Below are 22,696 nucleotides of genomic sequence, written 5' to 3'. Positions count from 1 at the left end.
CCCACCTTCTTGGAGAATTTGTGAGTCAACCACAAGGTCTGAGGGGAGCCACATCATGTCAGCAGAGGGAGGGACCCAGGATTTGCCTGGAATCAAGGGGAGGACCAGAGGGAGTGCTGAGAGACCTAGGGCAGAGTGGTGAGGCTGTGCCCTCCCCCAACTTCCTCATTGGAGCACCCAGCTCTTGGTTCTAATGGGAGTAGTCTCAGGCTGGCAAAGGGAGGTGTACAGGTGCTTCTTCGTATGTGTGTCAACACCCTGAAGGAGAACTGAGTCGTCTAGCTCTCAGAGGAGAAGGAACAAAATCCAGCTCCATCTCCACTGTCAGCCATGGGAGCCCCTGGATAGGTTGGCTGCATGTGGCATCCATTGAAAACTGCTTTAGGAGACAGAGAGCGATTAGGACTTTAGTATGAGGTAATGAGAGCAAACTTACGTGGGCAGGGGACAGTGGCCAGGTCCTGCTGGGAATCAGTTGAGGACGAGAGGGAGGGCCAAGGAACCATGGAGTCCATCTCCACTCCTCCCATCAGCCCTTATAGTCCACACTTTAGTCACCTAATGTGATGTCCACAGGCTTCCCCTGTGTGTGTGTGTGTGGGGGGGGGGGTGTCTCAGAGCAGTGAGGTCTTTGGTTTCTGGGGCCAAGCCTCAAGTCAGCAGAGGGAGGATCCCTGGAACTCCCAGGGGTCAAAGTGAGAACCATAATGGAGGACCGAGGAGATCCCCACAGAAGCCTGACCATGCTGACAGTGGTACAAGAATCCCTGGCGGGATGACCACGTGTGGCATCTCCTGACATCTGCCATGTGGGTCTGAGAGCAACTGGGACTTGGTATCAGGAACAGGGCCTCAGATGGCCGAGGCGTGGGGGCAGGGGGGAGGGGCAGGTTCTGCGGGGCATTAAGGTGAGGACCTTGAGGGTGGATGGAGGACCTAGAACTCCCAAGCAGAGATTGATTGTGTGGCCCTGCACTTGGACTCCAGAGCAGGACAACCACATGAGATATTTCCTGAGTTCTGCCTCAGGAGTCTTCAGGATGTGAAGGCCTTGGTCTGAGGATTGTGGCGTCAGGACAGCAGAGGGCGGCCCTGGCTTGCAGGCTACATCCTGAGGTTAGGAGAAGGGATAGATTTAGTCTCTGCAAGGAAGAAATCCAGCAGAGGTCTTCAGGTCACTGAAGGGACTTGCACCTCAAACAGAGGGCTCCCACTGAAAGCAGCCCTGCCTCTGTCATCCCTGAAGTCCGTAGGCAGGGGTAGCCTCAGGTGGTGCACCCTTCCTTCTGCCTTGGGCTCTCAGGGCAGATCTCAAGAAAAGGTCCACTGGAGAGGGGGGAAGGTGTGCAGCTTCCCCACTCCACAGGGGAGGAACGTTACAGTGTCTAGCTTGCCCTGTTCTCAGACCCGGAAAGGCCCTGGCAGAAAGGACTGGATGTTGCCAACTCCTGCTATTGCCACATGGATGAGGATGGGGGGATCTTGGGGATGTGAGGATGTAGGTCTCAGAGATAACCTGAGATCAGCAGAGGGACTAGTCCCAGGATCTGCCTGGTGCGAAAGTGCTGATCATCCGTGAAGCCTCAAGGCACACCCCCTTCTCAGAAAGGAGGGGTGGTACAAAGCCCAGCTGTCCCCAGTCCTCAACCCTGAAAGGAACAACAGTGGACCTAAGTGGCACGCTCCTTTCTATCATGGGTGGGAAAGTGGGGAGCCTTCGGTGAGGTGGGGTCTTTCTGTAAGGGGGTGAGATAGAGTATCCCAGGTGTGAGGCATGGAGGTAGGAGAGGCCCTGGCAGGAGTGAAAATGAATAGCCAAATGGGCACCGGGAATGCAACCAGGACAGAGGGCCCAGTCCCTGCTTCCAGCATTTTGTGATGATGGCAGGGATACCGTGGAGGTGCAATGGGGGGTGGGGAGATGTGGAGAGGGAAGATGGTAGCCATATGAGGCTTCCCCTGGAGTTTGTGCAATGTGGTGCCTCCTCATTCTCTTGGGCTGTCAGGTAGGTGAGGACCTTCATCTGAGTGGACAAAGTCTGGTCATCTGAGGAGGGGTATCTGCTCAACAGTGAGAAGAGTCCCGGGTCTTGCCAAAGTGAAGGTGAGGGCCCCAAGGGAGGAATGGGTGTACCCCAAGCCCTGAGACAAAAACGGGACACCACAGAAATCCAGCCTGCCCCTACTCTAAGCCCTGGAAACCCTGGGCACAGCTGTCAGTCTAAGACACTTCCTGAGTTTTAGATTGGTGGTCTGGGGGAGGGGAAGGCCTTGGTCTGAGGGTCTGGACAGAGGTCGAGTCAAGTTCCCATGAGTTGGCAGTGGTTACAGTGCAGAATGAGCGGACCCCTAAAACAAGCATACATGGAGCCCAAGGTCTGCAAAGCCATTTTTGCCAGGAATGGGGAGACCTGGAATTGTGGGTGTACTGGCTCCCCTCACTTCCTCCTCAATTACCTATGGAGATGAGGCCTTTCCTTTAGGAGGGTAAACTCAGGTTCTCAGATGGAGTCGTTTCAGTTCCTGGACAGTGACAGGGTAAAGGCTTAGTGGGACAGATGGAATCAATAGAGTAAGGTCACACATTATTGTTCCTTGGTGACAACTATTAGACTCTGGGCAGGTATGGCCAGATGTGGAGCCACCCCAAGTCCTTCTGGTTAGTTTCAGAAGTGTGTGGTCTTGTTCTGAGAGTTTTGTCTCAGGCCAGCAGAGGGGGAGAAGAAGGCCCTGCCTGTGGACTGGAGGAGACCCTGAGTGAGCATGGAGGGGATCCCCCATCCAGAACAGAGGTGACCCCACAGCACCCAATCCCACCTCACCACACTGTCTTTCCCAGGACCTTGGATTGTGCCAGCTGCACCCTGAGGATCCTTCTCACTTCCTCCTTCAGGATCCTTCTGGACAGGTCGCTGAGGAGAGAACCGTGTGAAGCCCGAGAGCACTCCTAAAAAAAGAGACCTGTAAGTCACCATTGTCAGATCTGCCTAGGGTGTGTTTCTTAGCTGAGGCCCCTCACACTCCCTCTCTCTCACCGGCCCGTGGGTCCCCATTGCCCACCTTCCCACACTCTGTCCCAGCACACGTCATCATGCATCGTCATCAGATGAGTGAGCTCTGTAAGCCTGAGGAATACCATCAGGACCCAAGGGAGAACCAGGAACTGGTGGTGGTGCAGCTGTTCAGCCCTGAGGAGGAGGAAGAGGCCATGTCTCCCTCCTCCTATGTCCCTTCCTCCCTCTCAGGACTATGCCAAGACAGCCTGGAAGAGGCAGCTGCTGCTGAGACACCAAGTCCTCCCCATAGCCCCCAGGGTGCCTGTCTTTCCCCCACTGCCATGGCATCCTCTCCATGTAGCCAATCTGAAGATGAGGGCTCCAGCAGCCGAGATAAGGAGGGGGCAAGCAGCAGGGAGGACTCTGAAGAGGCCGAGTCCTCTCTGCAAGGTGCCCTATGTTTAAAGAAGGCTTACCTGGTGATGTTCCTGCTCCTCAAGTATTGTGCAAAGGAGCGGACCACAAAGGCAGAAATGCTGAGTAGTGTCATCAAAGAGCACCAGGACCACTTCCCTGAGATCTTCAGCGCAGCCTCTGAGCGCATGCAGCTGGTCTTTGGCATTGATGTGAAGGAAGTGGACCCCAGTGCCCACACCCTTGTTCTGGTCGCCACCTTGGGCCTTACCTATGATGGGATGGTGGGCGATGGGCACAGATTTCCCAACACTGGCCTCCTGGTCACACTTCTGTGGCTTATTGCCGCAGAGGGCGACTGTGCCTCTGAGGAGGAAGTCTGGAAAGCCCTGCATGCCAGAGGGGTGCATGACGGGAAGGAGCATTGGCTCTATGGGGAGCCCAGGGAGCTCCTCACCAAAATTTGGGTGCAGGAAAAGTACCTGGAGTACCGGCAGGTGCCCAACAGCGATCCTGCTCGCTACCAGTTCCTGTGGGATCCCAGGGCCCACGCTGAGACCACCAAGTTGAAAGTCCTGGAGTTTTTGCTCAGGGTTTATAGAAGGGATCCCACTTCCAATCTATCCCTGTCTGAAGAGGCTCTGAGTGGTGAGGAAGAAGGGGCCTGAGCCAAGTTACACCCAAGCGCACTTCAGGCCCCTGCCTGGCAGCTTCTCCTGCTGGACATGATGTGAATCTAGTTCTTTCCTCTGCTTTTGAGAAGAGGGCAGTCAATGTTCTAGGTCGTGAGTTCTAGGGCAAGTTGCGGGAATAAGGGCTATGGCATCTTTGGGTTCCTGTGATGATTTAGAAATGTATCCTTGATTCCTTTCGGAATTTTCAAATGTTCTTTTTTATAGAAGGTTTCATAAGCTTCAGCATTTAAGTGTCTGAAAGGCATTAGTCACACATGTATTTGTAATTGTCCAGTTCAAGAGTAATAGATTTGCTGCCCTAGCCAGATTTTCTCAGTGGTTGGAGTGTGGCCCTAGGACTGAAGGGTCTCGGGTTCATTTCCAGTAAAGGGCATATACCTAGGATGTGGGAGGCAATCAGTGGATGTGTCTCTCTCACATTGATGTTTCTCTCTCTGTATCTCCCCCTCCCTTCCACTCTCTTTTAAAATCAATGGGAGACAAATATCCTCCTGTGAGAATTAACAACAACAACAAAACAAGGAGTAAGAGATTTGCTACTGTGTAACACAAAGTGGAGCACCTTTCAGCTTAGTTTGTGACCCCAAACTAGATGACATGGTATCAGAACAGGATTTCCTTGGACATGTGAAAGAATTCAGCGGTGCAGTGGATGGAGTCAAGAAATAGAAAAATAAAAGCAAAAGGTTGTTGATTCTTGCTTCTTATCCCTTCTCATCTGTCTTTTTATGAGACAAATTTACATAAGGATCCTTGGGTTTGCTTGGTTCATTCAAGAAAGTGGATACATTTTATCTGAATGAAGACCACCCCGGCTCAGTGATTCATTTATTCCCCAGACATTGACTGATCCTCTGCCCACTGGAAAGAGCAGGGCACACCCACCCACAGGATGATAGTGTAGGTGCTGAAGTCTTATAAGGAAGGGGGTGAGGTGTCCCCGAAGTCGAACAGAAGAAGCAAAAGAAGGGGAGAGGTAGTGGGACTCGAGGGGACAGCACGCAAGTGTAAATGGCCTCAGCCAGGGCAGTTTGGTGTTTGGGAAACAATGATTCCCTCTGTGGACGTTGATTGTGATGAAGCTGGGTGGTGGCAGCAGCCAGACTCTCAGATGTTGTGCCAGGCACCCCTTTTCATGCCCTGGGGTAGCCAGAGCTGACTCTATTTCATTACATTACCGTTCATGTAACTTGGGCAATTCTAAGCAATGTATAGATTTTTGTTGGGAGTAAAATGAATGATAATAATGGTTTGGATGGAAGAGCAGCTGTCAGGGACGGACAGAGTTGGTCTTTGGCTCAATTTCATGGAACTTTTAATTGCATCCAGCTGGGAAAGGCTTCCCCACCCCTAAATTTTAAAATGTATTCTGCAAGAAGGAGGTAGCATTTACCTAGCTTTATTTACAAAGCAGAGTGTTTGTCTAGTTAATTTTTTTTTGTTATGTAGGATTTTATTGGGGTTACATTAGTCGACATGAACATATAGGTTACATGTGTGGATTACTAATTTACAAAATCTGTATATAAGACCATGTGCCCACCACCCAAAGTCAAATCTTCTCCTGTCACCTGATATTGCAATCCCTTTCTTCCTCCACCCCCTCCCTCTGCTGTTTGTGTACATAAGTTTCACTTTTATATCCCACATATGAGTTAAATCATATAGTTCCTTAGCTTCCTCTGTTTGACTTATTTCACTTCGCATAATGTTCTCAAGGTCCATCCATGTCTTTCGCTAGTTTAGTATTCCATATCCTACTGAGGTACATGCTCCCTGAGATGTAGTAGATAACAACAAGAATAACAACAAGCCGAACCGGTTTGGCTCAGTGGATGGAGCATCGGCCTGCGGACTGAAGGGTCCCAGGTTCGATTCAGGTCAAGGGCATGTACCTTGGTTGCGGGCACATCCCCAGTGGGGGGTATGCAGGAGGCGGCTGGTCCATCTCTATCATCGATGTTTCTGACTCTCTGTCCCTCTCCCTTCTTCTCTGTGAAAAATCAATAAAATATTAAAAAAAAAGAATAACAACAAAAACCCTTCCAGAGTAGAGGATAGTAGGGCTTGGGGTAATATAATATTAAAAATAACTGCCATTCATCACAGTTCCTATCTCCACCGGGCACTGTGGAAGGTGCTTTACAAATACTCTGTACATTCCTGCAGTCCTCTGAGACAGGGCTTATCAAACCCACCTACTTCACAGATGAAGAACCTGGGGCTCTTAGGGACAGCTAATGTCCCCAGGATCACATAGCTAGTAAGGGACAGGCAGAGATTGGATCCCTGGTCTGAATTCCTCTAAGGTCCATGCCGTTCCCACCCATCCCAGACTGTGCCTAACCTTCTGACTCATAAATCATTTTTCTTCTCAGTACTGCATGATGTCTCTCAGGCAATAAAAAGAGGGACCCTGGGCCCAAGGCACTAAAAGCAGGCCTAAGGAAGGAAGGTGACAGTGCGAATCAAACACAATCTGGGTATTGTCTGTGGCCTTTATTTACCAAGGTTCCTCCTGCCCAAGTCCCAGGGTCTCTTGAGAGCTGAGATGCTGGCATTTCATGCATTTTTCCACATGACAGCATCGTTCCCCTGGGCTTCCCCTGTGTGCCCTCCTGTCCATCCCTGGATTCTGGCCTGTTGACCAGCTTCTCACTGTTGCCTCCTCTGAAGGCTGTGGCCACTCACAGTGCAACAACCCCAAATCTCCTACCCACCCCCTACACCCCCACCGCCCCCAGCTTAGAACATTTCTACTCCCTGCTGAAGTACTGATCATCCATTCCTCACCATGGAACTGCTCTGATGGAAAAATCTCTTTGAATTTGAGCAGTGACCTTTAGATACTCAGATATCCTGCTGGATGTCTTCTGCACATTCTTAACATGCTTTCCAAATGAATTAATGAGTAAAGTATGATTGGGCCCATAATCTACCAATTTGGGGATGTCATCCTGAAGTTAGAAAGAAGCTTTGTTAGAATACCTGCTGTTTACAGTAGGAGTTTAATGGGGTGTCTTATTTGAAACTAGCCACTGAACGCATACACAGATGAATCAGCTTATCTAGGTGGTCAAATTCCAATGCCTCCTTCATAAGTGGTAGATACAGAAAGATCATGGAAATCACTGTGGAGCAAACATCTACAGAGGCTAAATTCCCCTAAACTTGGAGCCCCCTTGTAGGTGAAAAATGGTTTCTATGTAGACATGCTCATCCTAATTACAAATTAAAAATAATGATCTTTTACTCCCACTGTTTCATGTCTGTGTGTCTGTACCCCAGGAAAATAATCATTTTCAGTGTACCTGATGGCACCTGTATAGGTGTTCAGGTATGTTCAGTCATGCAGAGGGTAGCAGAAACTCACAAGATTTTGGTCATGCATCAAAAGGAAAGAGATAATTCTCAGCCAACTGAGTTTATATAGGTTATCTCAAAGGGAAGTGTAGGAAAGTGTTATTGAGTGAAGATGGCAAACCCACTCAACTGATATTTGTAGGATCCTATGAAAATTACACGTGATCCTGAATTTGAAATCTCCTATCACATGGTAGTCATTGAAAAAGCTGGGGAATTTAAGGCAAATTTGACCTTCTCAGAAATTCCTCCAAGAAATGGAGGTTACTGTCATAACAACTTATAATTGTTCTTTTAGCACCTAATATGTAACAGTGTAGGGAGAGATTACAAGGTCTCGTCCACATTTTGTCTTCCTCTCCTTTGTGGGCATATGGGAAAACTACATTGCCAGTCCACTTGTTGTTAGGAAGGGTCATCTACCTGTTGTCACTGAGAGCTGATCAGAAATAGTGTCACATCCAGACATCCGGGAGCCAGTATGGCAGTTCCAGCCTTCCTATTTCATTCAACAGCAAGCATAGCATCCCTGTGTTGAGATGGTGGGACTACCATCTTGAAGTATCCCAGATCCCTGAGTCACCTGATAGAGGAGATCTCCTGCCCAACTGCATCCAAATTTATATGCACACAAAAAGACTTTTGTTATGTTAAGTCATTCATATTTCAGTTTTCCTCTGTCTCATCAGCTTGCAGTTACTTCAACTGACTAATACACAGCAACGTTATCTGCTGTTAGGTTTATTTAAATAGTTTAATTATAAACATAATCCTGTATATAATGCATGCATTCTCTTGGAAAAAATTCTAAAAGTAGATAACTGCCTCCTTGTGACGTCCTTCCAAATTTCAGCCTCCTACTCAGAGGTGACCCTAGCTAACAGCGTGGCTATAAGCTAAAAATGCAAAGGGTCTGAATATTTCAGGGTTTTATAAATATTGCTCAAATTTTCAAAAATGCCATACCATTTACATGCTCATATTTTTTATGTGAATATATTTTACTTTCAAATATGTTTTATCATTCCTTTAAATTTTGGTTAGACTAGTGGGCAAAAATATCTCTTCACTCTTGTTTTAATTTGTATCTCCCCCATTTTCAAATTTGATTGAAAATAATACAAACTTCATTCCTTTCCCATACAAACCTGGATTCATGCAGTAATGTTCTGAGGAACAGGATTCCTCTGGGCATCAGTTAACATTCTGAAATTCTGAAATGTCAACATAATACTTCCCTTTTACTTTGAGAGGCACGGATTCAGTCAGGAGCCAGGGAAGGGGACCCGACAGGACACCGTCAGCCAGTGAGGGGCATTGGAAGATTGAGGGGAGAGCGATTGCCAGAATCAACAAGAGAGACCACATGCAGCACCAAGTTCAGAGGGCCCCTGGCAGGATGGCACTCAGGGTACTCAGTCCAGAGTTCAGGCTAGGGAGTAAGAGCCTGAAGGAGAGTAAGTGGGGAGGAGAGCAATACAGGACAAAGAGCAGGGATAGGCTGGGGAAATCTCTGAATCATCCTCACCAGCTGGATGTTGCAGGGTCTATCTGAAGAATGGCCCGGTGGCCTGCCAGACCCCAGTCCTTATCCTTAGAGTCCCGCTGCCTCTGACAGGAAGAGTATAGCTGGCTCCCTGCATCATTCAGATGAACCACATCTCTTGACTACTCTAGTGGTGTCCCGGGGTGGGAGCTGTCATGATGCCTGCTAGCAGCTGGGAACTTTACACCTGCATGTAGGGCAACCCCACATAGAGGTTGGGGCTATGTGAATGAGTGGGGTTGGTGACTGGGGACCGAGAGCTGAGATAGGTCAGGAATACCCATGAGCTGTGCCCGCTGCAAGGAAGGTGAAATCAGAAGGGGAAAGTCACAGGACTAATCATTTCAGATTCTGCAGACAATGGGCTGGGTGTGGACATGCTTGGAAAAACTATGTGTACATTGTTCCTTGGTCCTACTGCCTGAGGGGTTTCTGAGTTCTTGGCACAACAAGGGCAGGTGTCCTGTGGATAGCACTGCTGGCCTACGTTGCCAGCAGATACTGTCTGGGATACCGGATTGGTCTAGGTGCAGATGCTTTCAGGGTGAATGGAAAATCCATGGGAATGCCACCTTAACTTGGGACCTTAACCTGGGGATGTGTGGGGTCCAATGCAGGAAACACCAGGGATGATCCCGTTGAGAGCAGCTCCACCTCCAAGATGGTGTTTGGCCCCAGGGAAGAGGTGCCCATAATGGCACCCTCAGTAACAGAGTCCCAGAGGGATATTGAAGTTTTGTGAGCAGTTGGGACACTTTGGGTTTCTTCCATGGAAGGGGAAGGCCCAGGCAGTGGGCAGGCTCCCCATTTTGAAACAGTGAATGGTACCCTGCAGTCATCATATATATAAAACAGAAAAAAAAATTCTGATTGATGGATTTCAGGCATAAACTTACCACTTTAAATACTCTCCTCTAGGCATCCTAGTCAAGGCCGAGCGTACATCCACCAATACTCAGATACTTTCTCTAACCTTGTTTAGGCAGATGGCAGCTCTGTGGTAACTTAAGTTGCTTATGCCAAGCAGCACAAGGGACTGGAGGCAACCTTGGGCCCAGGAGGCTAGGATTCATGAATCCATCCTATACATCCTATATCTAACTGGTACATTTCCAAGATGCAGCCTGTATCTACTGGTAGTCTATTGTGGTCAAAATTTTAAAAGTGAAACCTCTTATTCCAATAAAGCCTTCCACACTAATCCATTCCACACACATAAGGAAGGCAGAATAGTCTGTTTGAAATGAAGACTATAAACCCAGAGTCCTGTTAGTCCAGCACCCTTTCTTCCCTTTGGGGGCAGTGGGACCTGACACAAGGCACAGAAATCTAAGGTTGTTCCTGAGCACAGCTGGGAAAGTTCTGTGCTAGAAGACCTTTCTTTAGACATGGACTTCCTCATGCTCCTGCACAGGTGTATAGAGGTAGAGTCCATTCTGTCCAATACACTGAATGCCAGTTTTTCAGCCTGGCTTTCCAGCACTGCCAACAACTTGTGGCCCCCAACCTCTGCGGCCCCAGCACACTCTCCCATCCCATTTCTTGTTTCCCCAAGTCCTAATTAACCACCACCTCTGAACTAGATACACATAAGCCCACACTGTCCTCCTAACTACTCATCTGTTCCATATTGTCAGCATGGGACTGGTTACTCTGCTTCCAAACCAGCAGCCCCCATAGGATTTTGCACAGGCCCTTCCCTGGTGTTGATCCCAATCCCTGTCTTTGTGTTCCTAGTCCTGGGTCTGCTTCAAACTCACTTCTGGGAAAGAGGTCCCTCCCTTGACCTAGTATCCTCTCAGCACTGAGTAATTTGGTAGGCTCTTTCTGTTTTCCCACCTGTACTTTCCTCTTGTGAAATTATTCATAGGCCATGTTGAAATGCCCTCAACAAAAACAGGGCTCTTGGCTCATTTTACTTTTCACCTGTTGCCCCTATTCCCAGCTTTGTACACAATCTCCTTGACAGATATTCAGCTTTCCTAATCTCAACCAAAACCTATTACAGCTGTGTAGCTGAATCCACTTTAAGAACACAGGGGAAGTGTTTTCTATAAGAGTTCCTTATTCCACAGAGAAGAGAACAGAGAGGAGTAATTTGGATCTACAGTTCACAGCATGCAGCCCCTCTAGTTACACCGTGTTCACATTTAAATGATGGGTGCAACTTCAAGGCCTGGCTCACCTGATCACTTTGCTGGGGTCTTGGTACAAAAAGGAAAACAGTTTGCCATGCCCATTGGATCAGAAGAGTCAAATACACAAAAACCAACAGTATGCTTCCATTTCTCCTCTCTTAGCCTTTCCTCTACTGTTGGCATACATTTTACTTCTACTGTACATTATGTTGTAAATCCTACCCTACACTGTTATTATCCTTACTTTAAACAGTTATCTCTTAAAGATATTTACATAAAGAAGAAAAACACCCATATGTTTATGGATGAAGTTGCAATTCCTGGTGCTCTTCATTCCTGTGTGTAGATCCAAATGTCTATCTGGTGTCGTTTTCTATCTGCCTGGAGGACTTTAACATTTTTTTAAACATTCTTTAATATTTCTTACAGTGAATGCCTCTTGGTGATTAATTCTTTAAGGTTTTGTATTTTAGAAAAAGTCACCTTTGTTTCGCAATATATTTTCACTCTATATAGAATTTTGGTTGACAGTTTATTTTTTCAGTACTTTAAAGATATTGCTCCACTCTCCTCTTGCTTTCATTGTTTGTGACAAGTAATCTACTCTTACCCTTATCTTTGTTCCTCTGTAGTAAAGTCTCTTTTTTTCTCTAGGTACTTTCAAGATTGTCTATTTATCATTGATTTTAAGTAATTTAAATATCATGGACCTTGGTGTAGTTCTCTTCATGTTTCTTGTTCTTCCCATTCTCTGTGTTTCTTGGATCTCTGGGTTTATGGTTTTCATCAAATTTGTAGATATTTCATTGAAATTCATTTTCCATCCCCCCCATTTGTCTCTCCTCTGGGGTCTGCAAGTGTATATATACATGCCTCTTGAAGTTGTGTCACAACTCATCAGTGCTCCTCTTCATTGTTTTCAGTATTGTGATCTGCGTGTGTTTCTGTGTGTGATCTTAGGGAAAGTTCCTTCAGTCTGTCACTATTGACTATAATGTTATCTTTTAATTTTTCATAAATGTCCTTTATCATGTTGAGGATGTTCCCTTCTACTTGTAACTTGCTGAATGTTCTATCATTAAAAGTTATTGGATTTTGTCAAATACTTTTTCAGCATCAATTGAGATGATCATGTGTTTTTCCATTATTTTAGGCATTTACTGTATTGTATGAATTGAGATTTGTATGTTGAACCACATTTGGTCATAGTGTATAAACCCTTTCATAAGCTCTTTCATTGAGTTGGCTAACATTTTGTTGAGGAATTTTGATTGTATAATCCTAAGGGATATTGACCTATAGTTTTCTTATAATGCCATGGTTTGGCTTTGGTATCAAGGTTATGCTGGCACTTCTCAGAATAAGTTAAGAAGTATTCCATCTTCTATTTTTGGAGAGAGTTTGAAAAAGATTCATTTTAATTGTTCTTTAAATGTTTGGGAGAATTCTTTATATCTCTGCCTTTTAATTGGATAATTTAATCTATCTATATTTAAAGTGAGTACTGGTTAAGAAGGGCTCCTACCATTTTGCTATTTGTTTCCTATGTGTTCTACGTATTTTTGTTAATTAACTCCTTCATTATTATTCTTCCAATTCCTCCAATACATTCCAGTGTATTAACTTATTTTTCTAGTGTACTCTTTTGATTCCCTATTCATTTCCCTTTCCATATATATTTAAAATCATTTTCTTAGTGGTTACAATTAATATTCTAAGATTATAACAATCTGCTAGGACTGACCAGAAGACCCTGAGCGACAGATGAATGATTACTCTGACACTCGTTTCTGTGAAAGAGAGGGCTAAGGGGCTGCCTGGCAAGAAGCACCAGGCCACCCCGTTCACCTGCTTCCTTAGACTTTTATTGTAACAACAGCTTGACCTAAAATTAACTACTACATGCTATCAGCAGGGTAAGTATCCTTGAGAAATCACATGCTTCTACAAGGTTGGGTCTTGAGAATAAACATAGAGATTCCAGTAAAACACTAGGTGGCTCAGACTTGTTTGGAAAAGTCAAGGTAGGGCCTGCTGCCTTCAGCAAGGTCCTCCTCCTAGAGCAGCGGTTCTCAACCTGTGGGTCTCGACCCCTTTGGCGGTTGAATGACCCTTTCACAGGGTTCACCTAAGACCATCCTGCATATCAGATATTTACATTATGATTCATAACAATTGCAACATTACAGTTATGAAGTAGCAATGAAAATAATTTTATGGTCGGGTCACAACATGAGGAACTGTATTTAAAGGGTCTGAAGGTTGAGAGCCACTGCCATAGAGGCCACTGACTTTCAGAGAATCCTCCTTACAGACTTTCCAACCAAGTCCCATCCTTTCCCAGAACAATCTAGTTTGAATTGATAGCAACTTAGCTTCAATGGCATTCAGAACAACTCTGCTCCCATACAACTCCTTGCCCCTCTTATACTGTTATTATAAAGTATATCTTTACACATTGACCATTCACATGTTTATTTAAAATGTTTTATGCATTTGTTTTTAAAACTATACTTGGGAAAGGAATGGAGTCACAAATCAAATACAGTGGGGCCTTGACTTACGAGTTTAACTCCTCTTGAGACCGAGCTCGTTAAGGAGCTCGTTAACTCAAATTATTCTATCAACTCAATGCAAAAAATTGGCCAAGAGACAGCTGGTATCTCAAAAAACTCATTAGTCGGGACACCCGTAAGTCAAGGCCCCACTGTATACAAAAATCTATGCTTTATATATACACGTATCTATTTACTTTTCCTAGAGTTCTTTATTTCTTTACATAGCTTTGAGTAACCATCTAGTTTCCTTTCATTTCCCCATCTGAAGAACCACTTTTAACATTTGTTGTAGGATGGGTCTTCCAGGAACAAGTTCTGTCAGCCCCTTTTTTAAGAATGAAAATCTGGGAATGTGACAATTATTCATTTTTGAAGGATAGTTGTTTCAGGTAAGGGATTCTTAGCTGTCAGTTCATTTTTGTTTTTGAGCACTGTAAATATGCCATCTTAATGCTTTCTAACCTCCATGGCTTTTGATTAAAAAGTCAGCTGTTAATCTTAAGACTCTTTTTTAGGTGACAATTCACTTCTCTTTTGTTGCTTTCACGATTCTTTATTGTTGACTTTGGAAGTTTGATTATAATGTTTCTTAATGTGGATCTTTGAGTTTATCTCAGAGTTTTATTGAGCCTCTTAGATGTGTAGATTCATGTACTTCATCAAATTTAGGAAATTTTGGCTACTGTACCTTTCAATATTCCTTCTGACCCTTTCTCATTTCCCTCTTCTTCTGGGGCTTTCATTATACAAGTGTTGTTATAATTCACTAGAGGCCCAGTGCACAGATTCGAGCACCAGTGAGGTCCCTCGGCCTGGCCTGTGCCCTCTCGCTATCCAGGACCCCTGGAGGGGATGTTGGACTGCTGGTTTCAGCCCAACTCCCACAGTATAGGCATAGGGACCCCACCAGTGCATGAATGGGTGCACCAGACCTTTAGTATGCATATAAGATCTTTGGTTAATCTCTTCCCAACCTCCCCGCTCCCCCCTTCTTTCTGAGATTCATCAGTCTGTTCCATGTTTCCATGCCTGTGCATTGAGCGTCTGCCCACTGGTGGTCAGTGCACATCATAGCTACCTGTTGAATGGTTGAATGGTGGAACAGTTACTTAGGCTTTTATATATATAGATGGTGTCCCACAGGTCCTTTAAGTTCTGTTCATTTTTCTTCATTTCTTTTCTCTTTTGATCTTCAGGATTATTTTAATTGACCCACTTTCAAGTTTACTGAGTCTCTGCTCAAATCTGCTGTTGAATTCTAGTGAATTCTTCATTTCAGTTACTGTAGTTTTCCTTCCCAAAGTCCTGTTCAGTTTCTTTTGCATTTTATCATTTCTATCTGTTTATTTATATTCTTTATTTGGTGAGCCATAGTTCTGCTGTTTTTCTTTAGTGTTTTGTCCCTGGTTTTATTTAGTATTTAGAGAACAATCAGGACAATTGATTTACAGCCTCCATCTAGTAAGTCCAATATCAGGATTTCCTCGAGGACAGTTTCTGTTAATTTCTTTATTTTACCCATGAATGGTCCAAAATTTCTGTTTCTCTGCATAGCTCATAATTTTTGTTTGAAACTGGCCATTTTGAATACTATAATGTGGTAACTGTGGAAATATTACTCTTTTTCCCTCCCCAGGGTTTGTTCTTAATTCTTCTTGTGGGTTGTAGTTGTGTGTCTTTGAAGACTGGCTTGAGTTGGGGCCTCTTCAAGGCTCAGCCAGGTGCTACTGTTTTGCCTTAACCTTCACTTCCTGCTTAAGTGGGGCCTAATTTTCAGAGCTTAAACTGGTCTCAGGTCTTTCTGAGCATGGATCTGTCCTTGGGTATGATCATGCTTTTCTGGATTATGGGATGTATGTGGAAGATTTTCTAAGCTCTTATTTACCTATGTATCTTCTACCCCAGCCTCTTCATTCCCAGGCTTTCATTCTCTCTCCTGTTTGCCCCTTCTGTTGTCTCTTGCCACAATCAGCTGTGGACAGTGTATGCCTTTAAGTGCTTTCCTAAAATGCTATTCAGGAGGCCACTCCAGCAATGAGAGAATTATGAGGGGAGTAAACAAAGACAAGCCCCTAAATCATTATTTTAGGGAGCCACCAGACAGGAAAAATGCACAACCACAATTATTTGAGAATAAGGTCTATATTTCTGTCCTCTGGCATGAGCATCCTGTACTATGAATGTGGACCATCATGCCCATAGCTGCTCCTGAGCAGGGCAATTGGGGTGGTAGGAGGTAAGCAGCAATCCTACATCACTGTTTGAACAAAACTTAACAAGCTCTTTCTTTATTTAGCACTTTCCAACTTGTTTTATGTCTTTGATTAGATTTCAAAATTCCAAAAAAAGTTGATTCTGAAACATTTTTGTCAGATTAATGGTGACTCCAGTGTAGGAAATGGATGCTTGGAACTCCCTGCTCTGTTACTCTTCTTTTGTTTTTTAAGACACGGAAGGATTCACAAGGAAAGCAATTTGATCCTAAAGTTTTATTTCAGAAAATATTTTCTGCATTGCCATTTTCATACAACCCCCATTTCCCAGGCAAAGACCATGACTCAGGACAGTTCCCCACAGTCCAGCAGTAATAGAATTTGCAGGATGTCCAAGGTCCCAGAGAGGCTGACCAGATTAGGACTATGTCCAGGAATCTTAGGAGAGACTGCTAAGAGGAGCTGTAAAAGGTGGTGATCTTGGCTATGTCTGCCCACAGCCAGCAGGACTGGGGTATGAAAAGGTAAGTAAAAGAGAATTTTTGAGCTTAACAAACAGGAGATCAGACAACCAGCTTTTCAGGTCTCACCTTGCAGGAGGAGCTCCCAGAGCTGTTTACAGCTCAGACAAGATCCTCCACTTTCCTTGCTTTTTCCTCTCTCCTCCCCATAGGTGAAGGGCTTAAGAAAGGGAGCTGAACACATTCCTCCCTCCACAGCAGGCCCCTCTTGCCTCTCTGTTTTAGAGGCCAGCCCTCATTCAGGGTGCAGTGACGCTTTAATGATATGTTCTATGCCAAGCAGAAAGGCCCCTGGCCTTCAGAAGTAAGCAGGGATTGACCAGCTGTGTCAATGCCTAGGGAGGGGGCAGCGCTCATCTTCAGAATTGGGGAAGGGATTGGTGACTGCTTACCTAAGCCAAGGCCTTTCATCCAGCCTTTACCAGCAGTTGAACTGTTTCTTCCATATCCACCTGCCTGACTCGTGTGTCTGCCTCTTCAGTCCAGAACCCCATAAGGGATGAGGGGTGCTACAGATCTGGCCCCTGGAATCCCAACTCTGAGCCCAGTACTGTGAACCATTATCATCATCATTATTTACCTCATGCCAAGGATGCCATTCCTACCTGGGCATTTCCCATGAGGCACCAGGTAGCTGCCCTGGCTTGGCCCATCTAGGGTTTGACTTGGACATTGTTTAGTTTTGGCTATTCCAGTGGTGGCCTGGGGCCACTAGTAGCAGCATCACTTGGGAGCTTATTGTAAGTGTAGCATGTCAGGCTTGCTCCAGACACTCTGAGTCAGAATCTCCATTTAAACAAGATCCCCAGGGGGATTTACAGGCATTTTATAGGGTGACCTGCACCACAAATCTATCATTTCTCTATCATTTTTTTTTCCAAATAAGCTGGTTTATTTTGGAAATCCTGAAACTACTTTTTCAGTAATATCTGGCAGCAACTTTCTGGGAAGGGTAAATGCCTTATACCCCCCACCTGGGATTTAATCTGAGGCAGATGTGTAATCTTCTGGCATCGGGCACAGATTAGCTGTTTGGCCATGATGGACTAAGGCACAAGTGAATGGTTCTTGGCAAAAATGCAAGGTGGTTCTTCTGTGGCCTCATGGTGGCTTGCCTGGCTAATGGCTGTTCTATAGGAAAACTCCTAAGCTACTCTTGGAGTCTGACATGGCAACTGCTGGAGTCTGACTTGGCAACTGCTGTCTTATACATGCAATACTCTCAGACTGCAAGGCAGGCAAGCCCATCAGACTTTATGCTATCAACATGCCATCAAGGACACTGCTTCTAGTGAAGGCCAGAGGAAGAGTAGAAAACCTAAGTCATGGACATCCTGAGCTCCAGGACTGGGGTCTCTCACGTGTTTCCTTACTTTGCCTTCCCACGTAGGTTCTTGGTTCTCCCTAAGTTTGAGTTACCTTGCCACCAATCCCTGTGATCTAGGGTTTATTATCACAGCACTTCTCCTAAATATCCACATCACTAGCTTCAAATTGGCCCTTGTACATCTCTGAGAGAGTGACTAGAGGAGTCTGATTGCTTCCAACACAAAGGGCAACAGCTTATAGTTCCTTAGTCTTGATTCTCTAGTTCTAATAATGCCACAAAGGTTATAAAAGTTTGAGTTTTCTAAAGCTGCATCAGTCACAGTGAGGTTTACATAGTGATGTTCTCTCTTGGCATCTTCTATATCACGAGTTCTAACTTTCTCAAAATACTTCCTCTGTTTATGAAACCAAGAGATTGGGGACAGGACTTTCTGCTCCTTGTAAGGTCATTGTCATTTATAACTTGTTGCCTTGTTAATTGCCCATTGTCACCTTCTCATTGTAGGTGCCTCACAGGAATTAAAAATCCATCCAAAAGTTATTAATTGACTTCATCAAATAATGACTAAGTAAATAAGTAGAGTGGGCATCTTAGACTGTGATTAACCTGTTATTAATTGCTCCCCTGGCCTTACCAAGTACAGAAGTCCCAATATATCCTTGGAAACTTCCCAATGCCCAGTTGTATGGGAATTTCCAGGATCCAGAGCCTCCTCAGTGGGAGAGACCTCAGGCTTCATTTCAGTTCCAGCTACTGCTGGTGGAGGCAGGGAAGAAGGAACCCTGAGATACAAGCCAGCCAAGGTCCCACATTTTATAGATGGAAATCCAAGATCCTTGCTTATTTAGAGCATGGGAACAAATCAGGCTGCCATGTCTCAGGTGTCAGGCAGAAGGTTTGGTAGTTCCTCATTGCATCCTGAGGTAGAGGTGGGCATTTCTGGGAGGAATCAGAATCCATGCCAAACAGAAAATCAGGTCCCCAAGATTGAAAAACTGGGGGAACTAAGCCAGTATAATAAATAGTATAATTAGTCTCTCTTTCTCTCTTCACTGCTCTCTTGTTCATAACCTTTAGGCCAGGATTTCCAGGCTCATGTGTTCAAACTTGAGGGCTCATTACATGTATACAAGGTGGGGACATATGTGAAGGGCCATTTCAAACTTCTAACTACCTGGTGGTACATGGTGGCATATTGCCACAGCTTCCCAATTGCTCTAATCTATCAGCTCTGAGCAGCCAATCCAGTACCATGTACAACTCTGTAAGCCACATGATGAAAATGGGAGATTCTCTGAGGGAAAGATCTATTTTTTGGGAAGTCCACTTCTTCAGTAGCCTCCACGATCCCTGCTCTATCCCAAGTCCTTAGGGAAGCCTCTTTATATTCATTTACCATGAGAATGACCCCTGTGCACAAATGACCCACTACTCCTGTAAATAAATACAAGAAAACCTGATCTCACCATGCCATAACTTCCATTTCCCCTTATCTGAGCTGTCTTCCCTCTAAGAAATGGAGCTTATGCCATCAAGGCCTCTTATATATCCTTAATACATTCTGGAAACCCACTTAGATAACATGTTTGACACAGAAGGAGATGCCAAAAAGAGCAAGACCTGGTCCTTACCCTCTGGGGAACTCATAATCTAGGAATTAAGACAGGCAGACCATAAAATATACTGACTCCAGATAAGGTGCTGGATTGAAGGGTAAGCAAATGAGAACAATAGCAAAAGGAGCTATTAAATCCCCAAAGAAGTCAGTAAAAGAAGGATAAAGCAGCTGACCTTGAAGCTGGACCTTGAATGCTGAGTGTGAGTTCAGGTGGGGAGATGAAAAGGGAAGTTCAAATGGATGGAATAGCAAGACCAAAGTCACAGTGATGGGAGAGTGAAAATTATGCTCAGAGAACAGTCAGAAGTCCTATATGTCAGCAGCACAAGGTATATAAGGGTAGGAGTATGTGGCAGGGGATGAGACTAATAGGGGGATGTAACTGAGTGTTTTTCTCTTCTGGTCCTATGTTCTGATAGTTATTGTTATACAACAAACTGTTCCAAAATTAGTCGCTTAAAACAACAGCCATTTTATTATATCTCACAATTACATGGGCTGGGAATCCAGGCAGGGCTTACCTGAGTGATTCTTGTCATTGACGGAGATTGCTCAAAGGTATTCAGCTGGAGGATGGGGCTGATCTTCTGAGTACACCACAGCTTCATTAACATGTTTGGTGCCTTGACAGGGATGTCTGGAAGGTTAGGCTCAGTTGGGCCTGTCTACCCAAGCACTTACATGTGCTGGACCAGCTCAGCCAGGGTTCGGTGAGCCTGAGGGGGAGGCGGTGAAGGATGTAGAAAATACAGACAGAGAAAATAAGCTGGGACTACATGGATCTCCTGTGCCTGGCCGAGGCTACAGAGAAAGACCCAGACAGCAAGCTGAGCCTTTATTTTTTAGCCAGAGGTAAACAAGGTAGTGGCCACCATAGTTACAATGTTTTTGCGAGTTTCTCTTGTTTTGGCAGCACTTGCTGCACCTCCCACAGCCCATTAGCTACCCAGATAAGATCTAGGGATTGTCCTAAGGTCAAGCTTAATTATGCTAAGAGGGCTGTGCCCTCTAAGCTGGGACTTGTTTGTGGCTTTGCCAACAGGTCAGTCCGAGGCTTAACCCTATAACCCGCTCCCTACCCTTACACATGGCCTTACCAGCACAGTGGCCTCAGAATGATTGGAGTTTTTACATGGCTGTTCAAGGCTTCAACAACTAGTGTTTCAATGACTCAGGAGGAAGATGAGTGGCTTTTTATGAACCAACATCAAGAGTGATATAACATCATTTCTTTAGTACTCTATTGGTTTTAGAATTCACAAACTCACCCACATTCAAATGAGGCAGGTTATATAGACCTCATCTCTCAATGAGAAGTGTATAAAGAATTTGAAGCCATGTTTTAAAACGTCCACAGATGTCTTACCAGAATAAACCAGGCATGGAAGGACCCAAGGTGTTCCTGCATCTTGGCTCTCTCCTTTTTGTGGATCGAAAGTCAAATGAGCTGAACTAGAAGTTAATTCATTACAAGGAATCTGTTCTTGGATAGTAGAATAAAGGAGCTACAGAGTATAAACCAACCCCCTTGCCATAGCTGTCAACACCTAATTTCTTGCTTTGTGAATCTGACATTGACTGTCTAAGGAACATTGGACAAGTCTATTTTCTTCTCTCAGCTTTACTTTTAAAAAAAAAAATCTCTCTACTAGTGATGATTCCTACACCACATTTTTGGCGGCATATAGAACCTATAGTATGTGGCCTACAGTGTGATATTCATTGACTGCAACACAGAAGCTCTGGAAGAGTGATACTTGCTCCTGCTAAAAAATTATAATGCATTTTGCATTATTGTGATTACTTGTTACAGTTTTTCTGCCTCTTCTTTGCTGCTCCTCCCTCCAATGCTTGTCAGAATGACTTTCAGGCTCCCTCTGAAAATGCTTCTTTTCTTGTGGCTGTCTTTAATGAAAGCTGAGATTATTTATTTTTTTCACACCTCGCATACCTCAGTATCTACAAATGGTATTGATGACCTTTATGCTCCAGATTATGACTCTTCCACTTCAGGTAAAACAGAATTTTTTAAAAAAGAAACTTTTGTTTAGTATTTGAGTCCTACTTCATTTAAGTATACCACATTCTCTTTTTCTTTAATTTTCTAATCTACAGATCTCTTAGCCATTTATTGAGGACTTGGCACCAGGATCACAGTGTTCCTTTGCATCCTAAGTTCTACCATCATGGATGACTTCAGCATCCATATATGTTGCAAATTCATCCAACTTTCCAACTTACCAGTTCCTTAACCCCTTTACAAATACCCTCCTCATTTTATCTCAGATACCCACTCCCGCATTCACACTATAGAACTTATCATTTCCTGTTATTGTTTCACCTCTCGAACCAGTGTTTTAAATTTAAAAACTGAGACAAATTTATCTGCCCACTATGGAGTATGCATGTTGAACTGTTATACTTACCTTGTTTTGTCCATTTATGTGCCAGATAGTCCTGAGTCCTGCGCTATGGGAGTGGTATCCTAAGGAAAGAGATATAATTCATAAAATTCATCCCTTTAGTACAATAACATTTTATCCCCTATAGTATATTGTAGTGGATTGTAGTATATTCACAGAGTTATATTACCATCACCATTATCTAATTACAGAACATTTTCATCACCCCAAACAGAGACCTTATGCCCATTGGCAATCACTCCTCATATCCCCTAAATTCTCCCCTGAGCTGCAGGCAACTACTAAATTTTTTTCTCTGAATTTGCCTATTTAGGATATTTCATATGAACAGACTCATACAATATATGTCCTTTTGTGTCTGGCTTCTTTCACTTAGTATATTTTCAAGATCCATCCATATTTCAGTATGTATCAGTACTTTATTCCTTTTTATAGCCAAATAATATTAGATTATATGCCTAGACCACATTTTCTTTACTTATTCCTTTATTGATGGACATTTGAGTTGTTTCCACTGTTTGGCCATCATGCGTAAAAGTGTTATGAACTTTGTGTACAAGTTATCACACACTCTAGAATGACTAAAATAAAGACACGATCACACAATACAATATACAGATGATGTATTGTAGAATTATACACCTGAAACCTATATTATTGTATTAACCATTGTCACCCAAATAAATTCAATTTAAGAAGACGTCCTTTAATTTTAACTCCAATAACTCTCCCAAAGTAGATAACTGCTTTAAAAAGTTTTCTGCAAAGAAATAGAAGATTGAAAATAACACTAACAATACAAGCATAAATGAGTGACAAGAAAATTGCACCACAAACACTACAACTAATCTGGGAACAAATCCTTTGTAAGCTACATGACA

General features: G+C 44.3%; 1 protein-coding gene across 1 annotated transcript; it reads left to right on the top strand.

Annotated features, from left to right (window-relative positions):
* Window positions 1–3,091: 3,091 nt before the first annotated feature.
* Window positions 3,092–4,078, top strand: LOC308511885 (melanoma-associated antigen 4-like; the record flags this gene model as incomplete). Its single annotated transcript, XM_081081724.1, has 1 exon — window positions 3,092–4,078. One exon carries the CDS (start codon window positions 3,092–3,094, stop codon window positions 4,076–4,078), a length of 987 nt encoding a protein of 328 aa, XP_080937850.1.
* Window positions 4,079–22,696: the final 18,618 nt, after the last annotated feature.

The sequence above is a fragment of the Myotis nattereri genome, assembly GCF_964212035.1.
Source record: "Myotis nattereri genome assembly, chromosome: X".
NCBI lineage: Eukaryota > Metazoa > Chordata > Mammalia > Chiroptera > Vespertilionidae > Myotis > Myotis nattereri.
This window is presented reverse-complemented; position numbering and strand designations above follow the sequence as displayed.